The following is a 14,656-nucleotide window of genomic DNA, read 5'->3' as shown; positions in this document are numbered from 1 at the left end:
TCCTTATCCCCCTATCCTTGAATGCATGGATCCTTATCCCCCTATCCTTGAATGCATGGATCCTTATCCCCCTATCCTTGAATGCATGGATCCTTATCCCCCTATCCTTGAATGCATGGCTCCTTATCCCCCTATCCTTGAATGCATGGCTCCTTATCCCCCTATCCTTGTATGCATGGCTCCTTATCCCCCTATCCTTGTATGCATGGCTCCTTATCCCCCTATCCTTGAATGCATGGCTCCTTATCCCCCTATCCTTGAATGCATGGCTCCTTATCCCCCTATCCTTGAATGCATGGCTCCTTATCCCCCTATCCTTGAATGCATGGCTCCTTATCCCCCTATCCTTGTCTGCATGGCTCCTTATCCCCCTATCCTTGTATGCATGGCTCCTTATCCCCCTATCCTTGTATGCATGGCTCCTTATCCCCCTATCCTTGTATGCATGGTTCCTATAAATAAAAAAACACATCCTACTTGCCTTCCTGAGCGCCCTCGCTGCATTTAGTTCCAGCGCCAGCAGCTCTTCCTGCTGATCGATCATGTGGTCCCGCTCATTAAGGTAATGAATATTCAGTGCACGCCTATGGGAGTGGAGAGGCGTGAATGTTCATTACCTTAATGAGCGGGGCCATGTGATCGCTTGGCCGGAAGAGCTGTTGGTGCTTGAACAAGTGAGATGCAGCGAGGCCGCGCAGGAAGGCAAGTAGGATGGTTGCTGGAAGCCGACGGCTGTAACTGTGCACGCTATAAGAGAAATGAATATTCACTGGCATCGCAGTGAATATTCGTTTCTTTTCAGCAGCAGGCACAGTTACAGCCGCCGGCTTCTGCCACCTGTCACCCGCCACTCCCCCACCTTCTTTCTGGGACAATGGCTCATGTATAAGCCGAGAGGGTGGGGGCGTTTTCGGCACAAAAAAAATGTGCTGGAAAAACTTGGCTTATACACGAGTAAATGCGGTATATTGCCTGGTCGTATATACTTATCAGGGATAGGTCAAGTGACAGCAATGGCCACTCATAGCCGGCTGCAGTGAAACATCACTCAACTCTGCTTTCACACAGCATGCTTGCTGGCGCTCACATATAGAGCATTTTATTTCATGTGTCCCAAATTTTTTTTTTTTTTTGTCTTTTACTAAAGCAGTAGGCAAATCCAATAGCAAAATGTTTTTTGAGGTGAGATGCACCATTCCTGCTTTGTAAAGCATTTTTTATTTCTTTGTGTATGTTTTGAAACATGTAAGAATGACTATCTGTTGGATAATTGCGTGTGTTCTTATATTTTGGCAGATCTTCCTCAGAACTGTGATCCCAACATTCCACTTGTAGCTCAGGAATTAATGAAGAAGATGATCCGTCAGTTTGCAATTGAATATATTTCAAAAAGCCGAAAAATGTATCACAATAGTAATGGAACAATAGCAGATGATCCACTTGCTCTCAATGGCATCCAGACAGACCATACCGATAGCTTACTTTTTGATGAGCAGGACGGTCCACTTGACCTCACTGTTACAAGGATTCAAGAACAAACTTTTCAGGATGGTAAGATCTGTGAATATTGTAGTACATTTTATAAAATATATATTAATGTTTTCAGGCTTTACTTATGAACGAATGTAAACTTACTATTTGTGAGATTTTTGCTTTGCATGTTGTAAGGTACCAGTGACCATCCTTTGTAAAACAAAGGGGCAGCATTTGGAGAGTTCAGAAACTGATCAGTCGCTCTTTAGAATTGAAGACTGGAAGCTATTCAACACAGTAAAAAGATTTACACAAGGATCGATTTCATGGGGATTTGTATCAGTCTTCCATTTAATAAATGACATTTCTTTGGTTCCACTCTAATCACAATTGGTATGTTCTAAAGGGATCCTGTCACCTGTTTTTTTTTTTTTTTTGTTTTTTTCTTGCCACAGAATATATTGTATATACTCGTGTATAAGCAGAGTTTTCTCTAGTCACCTTCCACAACAGCCACCTTGGAGGTTGTCTCCCCTTCCTGCTACCTCAGTGGTTTTCCTGTCCCCTATCGGGGCATGTAGAGGTCACAAGGGGCTGCCGTGGCCAGCGAGCGGAGCCTATATACTTACCGAAGCTGGGCAGCCGAGGTCGGGAGGTTCGCCTCTCCTCCTCCACGGGCTGCTCCCGTCTCCACCGCGGTGTGACTCCGGACTTTTTGCCGCCCCTCCCGCGCCCTCCGGGGTAAAGCGGGGCGGTATGGTGCCTGCGGGGTCCTGCATAGCTCCCTGGCGTCCTCCCAAACGCTGCAGGATGACGCCGGCGCGCGCACCAGAGGGGGGGCGGGCAGTGAACCGGAAGTTGCGATGATGCGCACTTCTGGTTTGTGGCCTCCGGCGTCCTGTGAGAGGGGAAACGCGCGCGGGCACTCGGGGGACCCGGGAAAGGCCTCCAATGGCGGCGGGGGTCGACCAGAGTCCTCCCCAGGGACAAGGAAGGAGGGAGGAGCACCACAGAAGAACGCCAAGCAACACTCTTAAAAAGGTGCAGCAGCTCCAGGTAAGCGCAGTGTGTCTGTGGTGTGTGCAGACATGGATGGTGAGAAGCCCTCGACTGCAGCATCTGCGGAGCCCAGCGTTCCCCCTCCTACAGTGAGTAGCAGGTCTGGTCCCGTCTGTCAAACTACGGTGGCACGGATCTGAGCGAGCCTCTCTTCTAATTGCAGGAAGACAAGGCCTCGGTCCCTAAAAATCCCCGCAAGTGTATTTGTGGTGCCAGGTTTCCTTCTGACTACAGGAAGAAGTTATGCCAACCCTGTACGCAAAATATCCTGCGTACCGAGCAACCCTCCCTGTTTGACAGCATAAAGGCTCTCATCAGACAAGAGGTGCAGACTTCCATAGCAGCCCAGACCCCCGCGGCCCAGGGCCCTGCCCCAAAAAAGAGGAAGAGAGCGCCCGTGGAAGCTGACTCGGACTCGGGAGAAGTCCGTTCCTCCGGATCGGAGGATATCTGGGAATGAGGGCTCCATGTCCGCATCCACTCATGATGCGAAAAAATACTATTTCTCCTCAGAGGATATGGAGGAGTTAGTATCCATGGTGAGAAATACCATGGGATTAGAGGACGAGGAGGTCAAACTCTCAGTCCAGGATGAAATGTTTGGAGGGTTGAAACCCAAAGGTAGAAAGGGTTTCCCGGTTCATGAGATCATACAGGATTTAGTGGCTCAGGAGTGGTCCTCCCCCGAGAAGGCACTCACTGTGCCCTCCGAGCTTAAAAACCGGTTTCCCCTAGAGGGTGATAATTCTATTTGGGAGATCCCTAAAATAGACATCCAAGTGTCTAGGGTCACTAAAAAGACGTCCTTGCCCTTCGAGGATGCTTCCCAATTAAAGGATCCAATGGATCGGAAAATAGAGAGCCATCTTAAAAAATCCTGGGAGGCCTCCATGAACCTGCTCAAGGCAAATATTGCGTCCACCTGCGTAGCCAGATCTGTTTTTCTGGCTACGCACGTTGGAAGACCACTTATCGGGGTACGCCAAGAGAGGAAATCCTAGACTCCCTATCAATCCTCCAGAAGGCAACAGGATATTTGGCGGATGCCTCAGGAGAGACGGTACGGGTGGCAGCAAGGTCCCTTGTCCTTTCAAACTCGGCCAGGAGAGCCTTGTGGCTGAAATCATGGGGGGGTGATATCACCTCCAAGACGAAGCCGTGTGCTATCCCCTTCCAGGGACACCAGGTGTTTGGTCCGGTCCTAGAGGACATCCTAGAGAAGGCCTCAGACAAGAATAAATCGCTGCCAGAACAAAAATCCACCAAAAGGCGGTTTTTTCGTCCCTCAAGAGAGCAGATCTCCCAGAGGGCATTCAGAGGAAAGGGCAAGACGGGTCGATGGAGCTACCCGAAAGGGGAGAAACATTCTTGTGCCCCAACAGCAGCAGCCCCCGGAGAAGCAGTGACTCCTGGGTCGGGGGTCGGCTCACAGTTTCTCGCCCAATGGCAGGCCATGACTTCAAATCAGTGGGTCTTGCACACGGTACAATTTGGGCTAAAGCTGGAGTTCGAGCACCCCCCCCCCCCACACACACACACACACCCAGAGAATTACTCCAACACAATCCCCAAGTCTTCAAAAAATATTATGGCGTCAGATAGAAGAGCTCCTACGGAAAGAAGTGGTCTCATATGTGCCTCCACAAGAGGAGGGCAGGGGGCATTATTCTCGCTTGTTCCTGATTAAAAAAAAAAAAAAAAAAAAACCTTCAGGAAAATACAGGCTTATAATAAATCTAAAGCCCCTGAACCACTTCATCAAGTACCGAAGGTTCAAGATGGAATCGGTGAAGTCAGCGATTCCACTGATTGGACGAAACTGGCAAATGGCCACGAGATCTGAGGGACGCGTATTACCACGTCCCCTTCCACCCAGACCACTGAAAGTTCCTGAGGTTTGCGATCTCCCACGACCAGAGAATCAGCCACCTCCAGTTCAACGCCCTGCCGTTTGGGATATCCTCAGCACCAAGGGTATTCACGAAAATAATGAGGGAAACAGTCATCTCTATCCGGCTTCAAGGGATATGCATTGTGCCGTATCTAGACGATCTGCTGATCGTCGCACCCTCGGTAATTCGGCTGAACCAAGACGTATCAAGGACCCTACAGATACTAGAAGGCCTGGGGTGGATACCGAATCTCCAAAAGTCGGCCCTCTATCCTTCTCCAAGGAGGAAATTCCTGGGGATCCTCTTGGATTCGGAAGAAAGAACCTCCTTTCTTCCCGAAGATCGACAAAGAGACCTTCGGCAGAAAGTAATCTGGTTCAGAGACCAGAGGGCGCCAACACTGAGGGACGCCATGTCCATCCTGGGTTCTCTGACTGCGTGCATTCAGGCGGTATCTTGGGCACAAGCTCATACGCGAGTCCTTTAGTCATATGTCCTAATGAATACAAAGAAGTATCCAAACAACCTATCAAAGAGGATTCCGCTTCCAGGACATGTAAAAACGAGCCTTTGGTGGTGGCTGAGTTATCGAAACCTGAGACGAGGAATAAGCTGGGATCAACTTCCTCTAAAGGTACTATGCACCGATGCCAGCCTAAGGGGCTGGGGGGCCGTGATCGAAGACTCATACTTTCAGGGGCAGTGGCCTCAGAACATAAGATCCGGATCGTCAAACCTAAGGGAATTGACAGCAGTAGAAGAGTCGCTGAAAGCCGCATCAGCCCTGGTCAAGAACCATCATGTTCGGGTATACTCCGACAACATGACCACGGTAGCGTATCTCAGATACCAAGGGGGCACAAGGTACGCCAGTCTAAAAAATGTAGCAACAAGGATCTTCCTCTGGGCAGAGAAGAACCTATTATCCATCTCCGCAGTACATCTGAAGGGGTCGGCAAACATCCAGGCAGACTTCCTGAGCAGGAGAGACGTCCATCCAGGGGAATGGTGTCTGAACCAGGAGGTCTTCCAAAACCTAGTCTCAAGATGGGGAAACCCAGAGGTCGACCTGTTCGCGAATGCGCAGAATGCAAAGGTGGCGACCTTTTTTTCCCTCAGTCCTACGTACGCAGCTCGGGGGACGGATGCGTTTGCCCATCCATGGATCTTCAGATTGGCCTACGCCTTTCCCCCCATCCCGATGCTGGCAAGAACATTACAAAAGATCAGAGCAGACGGAGTCACAACGATCTTTGTGGCCCACATGTGGCCAGGACGAAGCTGGTACAGCGCTCTGTTGGACATGGCCCAAGAAGGCCCTTTGCTTCTACCCCAAAACACCGACCTCCTGTTTCAGGGTCCCTTGCTACACCCGAACCCGGACAAGCTGCGGCTAGCAGCTTGGTTGAGGCCAATATTCTAAAAGCTTAAAGGGTTATCGGACGAGGTGATTCGGACCCTCCAAAAAAGTAGAAAGCAGGTGACAAATGCAATCTACGGCAAGATATGGAAGAAATTTTGCTCCTGGTGCCTCCTGGGGGCCCCTGACCCCTTCCATCCAAATATTGCCCAAATACTAGATTTCCTGCAGAAAGGCTTAGAGTTAGGGCTTACGCCAAGTATGTTAAAAGTGCAGGTATCTGCCCTTAGCTCTTTCTTTGACCAAGACCTAGCTAGATACCGCTGGATTAAGCGGTTCATGGTAGCGGCAGGCAGAATTCGCCCTTCACTTCCTAATCGGGTTCCCCCCTGGGATCTTAATTTAGTACTCAATAGCCTAACACAGGCCCCGTTCGAGCCCCTGTCAGAAATCTCATTGAAAATTCTTACACTCAAAGCGGTGTTTCTGGTGGCAATCACATTGGCCAGACGGGTGGGGGAGTTACAGGCCCTATCAGTGCAGGAACCTTACCTCCTACTCAATTCAGACAGTATAGTGCTACGTCTAGACCCCTCCTTTTTGCCCAAGGTGGTGTCAGATTTTCATAGAAGCCAGGATATTGTGTTGCCCACATTTTGCCCAAATCCTTCCAATCCGAAAGAGGGAAGGTTTCATACCCTGGACGTTCGCAGGGTGGTTCTCCGCTACCTCGAAGCAACCAAGGAGTGGAGAATTGACCAGAACCTGTTCCTTCAGTATTCGGGAAGAAACAAAGGGAAGAAAGCTGCAAAGAACACGATAGCGGGTTGGATCAAACAGTCCATCTCCCTGGCATATTCTTCAAGACATCTCTCTCCTCCGGAGTCGTTAAAAGCCCATTCCACTCGATCAGTCGCTACGTCCTGGGCAGCAAGAGGAAATACGTCTTCAGAGCAGATATGCAGGGCTGCCACCTGGTCCTCTGTGCACACCTTTACCAGGCATTATAGACTGGATTTCGATAGGGATCTGACGTTCGGCAGACGTGTCTTGCAAGCCGTTGTCCCTCCCTAATAAATTAACGTTGGTATGACTCCAAGGTGGCTGTCGTGGAAGGTGACTAGAGAAAATAGAATTAGACTTACCGGTAATTCGGTTTCTAGGAACCTTCTACGACAGCAGTAATTTCCCTCCCTATATGATGTATTTACCTGATGATTCCTGCTCTACTGGCGGTAACTATTCATGCTAGTATTTCAGAAAAAACACTGAGGTAGCAGGAAGGGGAGGGTTATTTAACCTTTGTGTTCCTGTCCCCCCATTAGGGCGGGGAGACAACCTCCAAGGTGGCTGTCGTGGAAGGTTCCTAGAAACCGAATTACCGGTAAGTCTAATTCTATTTTTCAGCACATTTTTTTTTTCTCACTGAAACCCCCCAGCTTACATAAGTCATTGTCCCAGAAGACTGTGGGGGGAGCAGCGGGTCACAGAAGGCAAGAGCTGCGGCGAAAGCCTGTGCCCGCTGCTGAAGAGAAATTAAAATTCACTGCACTGGCAATGAATATTCATATATTTTATAGCGCGCACAGTGTCAGCCACAGCCGCCGGCTTTCAGCAGCTGCCAGGCTATCATGGGTGCGCGCTACTTAAGAGTTATGAATATTCACCTCTCCACTCCCATAGGTGTGGAGAGAGGTAAATTCATTACCCTAATGAGCGGTGATACGCGATCGCTCGGCTGCAGGCACCGGAACAAGATGCTGCAAGGGCGCGCAGGGAAATAGGATATTTATTTAGTTGTTTTTTTTTTTTTTTAATGCTTTTCTCATGGGGGGGCATGCAGACAAGGATGGGGGATAAGGAGCCATGCAGACAAGAATGGGGGATGAGGGGACAATGCATACCTGGCTTATACAAGAGTATATACGGTAAAAGCTTACTGTGTACACTGTGCATAGAGCAAAAGCTGCCAAGCAGTAGTTATACATTGTTGGAATCAGGATCTCTACCCCTACGTCCATCACAGACAGTGGCATTTGACAGTCATTGATGGCAGGGTGCTGATAGACTGCCATGACAGCCGGGGGTCTGATGAAAACACTGAGCCTATCATCGTGATCCTCCTGTGAATGCTGGCCAGTGGCTGAAGCACTGCTGTATATAGCACAGGCAATCAGACAATCACAGCTTCAAGTCTCCTAAGGGGACTATTAAATACAATTTAAAAAAAACTCCAATTTCAAATCGCCTTCCTTTTGCATTATTAAAAAATAAAACAATTAAAAATACACATTTGGTATCACCAAGTTCAGAAATGTCCGATCTATCAAATTATCTGTAAATTAATCTGATCGGTAAATGGTGTAACAAGAAAATAAACTCCACAATTTATCGTTTTTTGGGGGGTTTTTTTGTATTTTTTTTTGGGTCACCACAACATTGCAATACAAGGTGATCAAAACCTCTTCTCTACCCCAAAATAATATCAGTAAAAACATCATCTCAGGCCGCAAAAAATAAGCCCTTATATCCCGAAAAATGAGAATGTTGCAGGTCTTGGAAAATGAAGACAAAAGCAAAACTTTTTTTGACAAATTTCTGAATTTTTTTTCTTTTTTTAAGCCTGCCATCATGACAAGGTAGACTCTCTTGGCAGGGCCCTACTCTATTAAAATTTCTTAATATCTAATACTTTAAGTAATTTTTATTTATTTTTCTTTAAGGGAATGTGTCGCATACATTTTACAAATGACCAATAATACCACATACAAGGAACAAATACCATTCCTTTACCAAATCACAGATTACGAGCACACAGTGGCCAAATACTATAGTATTGATCATTTAATTACAAAAAACTCTTATTACAATATGTGCCATTATATACAGCAGTTCTGTGCATAGTGTAGAGGTAAAACACTCATTCACCAGTGACGTCTCTAGTTGAAGTCCTTCAACTTCACCTTTCTTCATCCAGCACAGACCCCCATCACTTCTTCCAGCCAGGCCTACTCTCTGCAGAAAATAAGTTATCTAGCGCACATTCCCCACTTTTTCTGCAACTTTTACACTGCACAGCTGAATAGATGTGCACCACCATTAATATATAGTTACTATGCAACCCATATTCCAAAAATAAACTGTAATCCACCACTATGGCCACAAGAACTATAAATAGTCCCTTTCCCAACCCAATCAATATATAAATTAAGTAGCCTCTGTACTTTCCTCAGTTAAATCCAAGTCTCACAACCGCATCTCCAATGCACCTGACACTGTACCTCCTGCTCCCCAGATTCATTATATTTACATGCCCCCCTCCACCCCATTTCATTGTCATGTCCTTACTCCCACCCTCTATTCATTATCAACTGCTCTCCCCATCCTCAGTTAATCATCCCTCACCCTCCATTTATTATTTGATGCCCTCCAACCTCAATTCATCTTTTGTTCTCTCCCTAGTCTCATTATATCGTATTTACTCCCCCACCCTCAATTTTCATTTGCTGTTCCCCACTCCCACTTTATATTCATCATTTGCTCTCCACACCTCAATACATCATTCACTGTCCCCCAACCTCAATTCATCATTATTTCCTCACCCTACCCACTCCCATTTTAATTCATTTTATTTAAGGGAAAAAAAAAAGTTTGATACTTGCCACTCAGGTGAGCCCTCTGCAGGCACAACTCTACTTTTGGTATCCTGGCGAGAGGTGCATGTATGTGATGTCATCACGTAGGCACTGTTGGCAGCGCGTCACATAAAAGGCAGAGTAAGCCCTGTAGCTGCTCGGCTCTTTGGTGTCGAAAGCTGTACAGAATCAGGAAAGCTCCCTGCGCCGAGATGTGCAGCATGCAGGTGCACAGTACATAATTATACTCTGGGGCCTAGGGAGCAGAAGCAAAAGGGGGGGGCCTGGACTACGTCCGGGCCCCCCCTCTTTGCCTCTGCTCTCCTGGCATTACACACAAGTATGAGCAGTAATGCCCTGTCTAACCAGTATATTTTTTAATAAGATGATGTTCGATGCAAGCCTTTTTTTTTTTTTTTTTTTGCTTCTTTTCCTATGATGGCCATAAAACAGTTATATTGCTATTACTATTTTTGTTTTAGGCGTTTTGGATCTCTCTATTAAAAGAAATGGGTGTGCATTTGATGAGAACTCGAAAACCAGAAATGCAAAAAACGGGTGAGTGAAATCATGCGATTCTACACATTTTCAGTGATTGCTCTAGTATTAGTCATTGGGCTGGACATTGGCTTTTAGCTGCTATAATTTTTGTTTAAGAGAATTTTACTGATTTAATATAGAATAATTTACGTACAATAGGATAGTTTTAATAGATCTGAAATATTAATGTCTCCATAAAAGTTAAGTTCTTAGGCCGGTTTCACATTAGCGCTTTTTGAGCGCGCGCACGGCCGGGGGTAGCTCCGCCCCCGAGCCGGCTCTCTGCCCGGCGTGCCTGCCCCTTGCTTGTAGCGCCGCCTACTAGCGGACAGCGGCGCCTGCGATCGGCGCACCCTATCTTTAGCATAGGGTGCGCAGATCGTGCGCAGGCCGTGTGCTAGTTGCGCTTTGACCTGCGCTGCGCACTTTTGACGGTGCGCCGTGCGCGCCAAAATCCGAAAAGTTTGATTTTGGCGCGCACGGCGCACCGTCAAAAGTGCGCAGCGCAGGTCAAAGCGCAACTAGCGCACGGCCTGCGCACGATCTGCGCACCCTATGCTAAAGATAGGGTGCGCCGATCGCAGGCGCCGCTGTCCGCTAGTAGGCGGCGCTACAAGCAAGGGGCGGGCACGCCGGGCAGAGAGCCGGCTCGGGGGCGGAGCTACCCCAGCCGTGCGCGCGCTGAAAAAGCGCTAATGTGAAACCGGCCTAAACCTGCTTTTTTTTTGTGATTTACTGAATTAAAGCTGTGAGGCCTAACTTGTGAATATATGCGTTTGGGCTGCCCATCTTTGTTTTACATTTTGAATACAATATAAAAAATATTAAAATGTAGAAATAAATAAATCTTTATAATGTGCAAAGTTCTAGCTGTAGTTACTGAAACTGGATTATTTTTAGTATAGATAAAAAGTATTCCACTTAAAATGCATATTTTGCTAAAGTTTTTTTTCCCTCTCCTATTAAATATTTTTTTACATTTTTAATTCACCTTAAAAATTCTATCAGTACCTGTAGAATGTTACCTGCTGTTTATTTTCCTCACATCTTATTTGTCTGCTTTTTACCTCTGCTCCCTTAGGGCAGGTCTGTGATCTATCTATAGTGTCTTCAGGGAGTCTGAGACGCGCCTCCTCTCTTGTCATTGGTTCAGGCTGCTGCTCTCTCTGCCCCCCCAACATCTTTACCATGTCTGATTGGCTTGTGTTTATGCAAAGTAGCCAAACACAGGCTTTTCTGGAAGTCAGTATAATAGAAAGTATTTATTTTTATTTTTATTTTTTTTTGTACAAAGGCAGAGCTTAAAATACAGATTAGTAAAAAGCAAATGAGACCAAGATAAGATCCCCGCTTCACATATACTTCTCTAGTAATAGGGACCCCAGAGATCGCTTTAACGATTTATAGTTGAGCAATGCATCGTACATGACATACTGATAACTATCAGTGATGAGTGAGTATACTCGTTGCTTAGGTTTTCCTGAGCATGCTCCGGTGTCCTCCGAGCATTTGGGCGTGCTCGCGGAGATTTGGTTTGTGTCGACGCAGCTAAATGTTTTCCGGCTGCTAGACATGTATTCAGGCTGTCTAGCAGCCACAAATCATGCAGCTGCATCGACACAAACTAAATCTCCGAGCACGCCAAAATGCTCGGAAGATACCATGAGCATGCTCGGGAAAACCCGAGCAACAAGTATACTCACTCATCACTAATAACTATAGTTTTGCTAGTTTGAGTGGTTTTTTTTTTACGTTTCGATGTGTTATGGATGTTAAGGTCTCTTCTCGTGTGTGTTTGTCAGCTTGTTGTAACTTATAAATGGCTTTATCTAAGTGTGCCATATGTGAGCTTGTTATGTCTCTGAAAATCTATAAAGGGGGTTTACTCTTTTATTACTTGTTTAGCGGTAACGTCACATTTCTACTAACAAAAGTTGAATCTTAAGGGTTTTTACTAATTGCTTAAGTAAAAATAGTTTTAACAGTTTGGCTCTGCAAGCAACTGTCAGATGGAGTAGCACGTACTAAAGAAATCCTTAGACAATGAGCAAATATTTGCCAAATGCTTTTGAAAGCTTGACTGGTTTGCTTTAGAAGCCATCGTATGATTGACACAGTATCCAAGCAGAACTGTAAAGTATTTCTAGAACTTCTAAATTCCACCTGTGAATAATAACAAAAAAAAAAAAAAAACTTTGAGAATCGGTGATGTTACCTAAGCAAGGAGTATAATAAAGGAGTGGACCATCCCCTTCCATACCTGTGTACACGTCTCATGCATCCGTTGACCATCGTTTCATTCCATCCATCCAGGAGACATCAGACAGACGGAGAAGACTATTTGGACCGCAGTCCCGAATTTGCAAACGGTTTGCTTTCTAAAGCATTGAAAGATATTCATTTGGGGACACTGGATGTTAACAAAGCCGCCATACTTTATGGCATACCTCAGAAAACTTTGCTACTTCACTTAAAAGCCTTATCGGCAGGCAAGCCTGCATATCTTAAGAACACAGCTCGAAATTGTATTGATGGGTATTTATACAAAGACAGTACAGAGACAAGTGCTGTCCTACAGAAAGTGGCCCTGTGGGCAAGGGCTCAAGCAGAGCATACCGAAAAAAATAAACTCAGTTTACTTGAAACCTCGGAACTGAAACTCCCAACAGCTTCCAGTTACCTCCATCAGTTAACTCTCCAGAGAATGGTCGCGCAGTTCAAAGAAAAAAAGGAAGGTTTGCATTACGAATCTTCAGTTCCTATTGTACAACTGAAAATTCCTCAGGTACGAGTGAGCTCTGTGACGAAACAGCCCGATTCCTCTGGTCTTCTGGATGTTATGTACCAGGTTACCAAAACCTCGTCAGTCCTAGAAAATTCTTCTCTTCAGAAACTGAAAAACCTACTTCCTCAGCAAAGCAAAGTTGAATGTTCTGGAAGTCTAACGCGCTCCAATGTCGATTCTCACGTTCTTCACAGGGACCTTTCTCCTTTGAGTCTTAACGCAAAGAATGGAGGCGGCGACGCATCCTCGGACAACCTGGATGATGATCGGAAGGATAAACAGCCAAGGAGAAAGCGTGGACGCTACAGACAATATGATCATGAAATTATGGAAGAAGCTATAGCTATGGTTATGAGCGGGAAAATGAGTGTTTCTAAAGCACAAGGAGCCTACGGCGTACCTCACAGCACTTTAGAGTATAAAGTTAAAGAGAGATCTGGAACACTGAAGAACCCTCCCAAAAAAAAGCTTCGCCTGGCAGACGCTCATTTATACAATGTTGTTAATTCAGGGACTGATATCTCCAGAAATAGTAGCAAGTCTATGTAGATGCATTGTGAATTTATTACTACGTGTGTATATTACTACACACGTCTACTCTACGCTCAGTTGGGTATGACATACTCTGATGAAATGATACAGTTCTACCACATACATGCCTTTTTATAACAGATTCTTCAGGGTTTTCACTGTGGACAGATTTATTTTGTTGCAGACTTCGGATAATACGTACTGAACATACAGGTTGCTTACACGATTCAGGGTTTCTTGGTTCATAGCTGACTACGTAAACTATGACTAACACTCCTTAGTACAGTGCAGATGTCTTACATCATACCTTCCAGTCCTTACAGTTTGACAGATGGGTTCTATCCCGTACCTCCACGGGAGTCTATCCCGTACCTCCACGGGAGTCTATCCCGTACCTCCACGAGAGTCTTATTTTATTTGCCTCTTTTCTCGATTTTTTTTTTTTTCTTTTTTTTTTTTTTATTCCCCCCCCTCTCTTCTCTACTCATGGTTTGGATAACCTTTCGGACTATCTTTCAGATCACACAAATCACACACTTGTGGATGCATGCAGTATTACTTTAAGTAAAAAGGAGAGCATTCCTCTGCATCCATGCATACTCAACAAAGTTGAGGGGGGAGGATTTTGTGTAGAATACAAAAATTGTGAAAATGAAAAAAACAAATTGGGTTTAACCTATAGCATTTATCAGTGGACTGACACTTATGAAATGCAATTTCCCATTCTTGTAGTTGTAGAAAGTCTAAAATATTGACTTAAAATGAACTATAAGTAAAAAAAAAAAAAAAAAAATGTAACTTTATGAAGATTTATTTATTATATACCACTTTTGGGAAGGAAAAAAATGAACTTTTTCACTAAGATGAGCATCTTGGAATGCAGGTTAGAGCATGTTTCATAAAGTGCACAAGATAAGCTTAAGACTTGGGTTCATTGTTCTGGTTCAACGATTTTACCTTTTTGATATATATATTTTTTCAAGGGTTGTCACACTCCTGCTATTGATGGACCTCAATGTAAATGTCTATGTATTTGCTGCTGCCGCATTTCAGAAACCACTTGTGGATGGTTATTGGTTCATTTACACTGACCAATGTTATCATTTTTTTTTTTCTTTATTTACTTTTTTTGGCTAATAACCAAACTCAAATGTGTTCAGGGTTTTAAATTGTACTTCTGTTTGTTTGTTGTTTTTTTTTGTTTGCTTGGTTTTTTTTTTTTGTAATCCTTGAGCACACTTTATTTTTTAGTGTTAGGACCACTTTACCACTTATTTTATTTGTAAAATTACCTATACTAAACGCTCCATTTTGGTGGTTGTCAGGCGTTAAACTGTTTCTCCTTACCTCTTAAATTTTAAAATACTATTTTCATACATCA

At 45.1% G+C, this 14,656-nt stretch overlaps 1 protein-coding gene across 3 annotated transcripts in view; it reads left to right on the top strand.

Annotated features, from left to right (window-relative positions):
* LCORL (ligand dependent nuclear receptor corepressor like) overlaps positions 1-14,656 on the top strand; it is a 125,018-nt gene that overhangs the window by 77,729 nt on the left and 32,633 nt on the right. For 2 of the 3 annotated variants that reach the window (XM_073574657.1, XM_073574656.1), the window contains exons 5-6: positions 1,297-1,551; positions 9,902-9,977. In XM_073574657.1, coding sequence (XP_073430758.1) covers positions 1,297-1,551; positions 9,902-9,977 — 331 coding nt within the window. Of the gene's footprint in view, positions 1-1,296; positions 1,552-9,901; positions 9,978-12,272; positions 14,229-14,656 lie in introns of those variants that run through there. The other variant, XM_073574658.1, reaches the window with a different exon arrangement.

The sequence above is a fragment of the Dendrobates tinctorius genome, unplaced genomic scaffold (genome assembly GCF_039654945.1).
Source record: "Dendrobates tinctorius isolate UK_male_01 unplaced genomic scaffold, ASM3965494v1 ptg000039l, whole genome shotgun sequence".
NCBI classification, from domain to species: Eukaryota; Metazoa; Chordata; class Amphibia; order Anura; family Dendrobatidae; genus Dendrobates; species Dendrobates tinctorius.
This window is presented reverse-complemented; position numbering and strand designations above follow the sequence as displayed.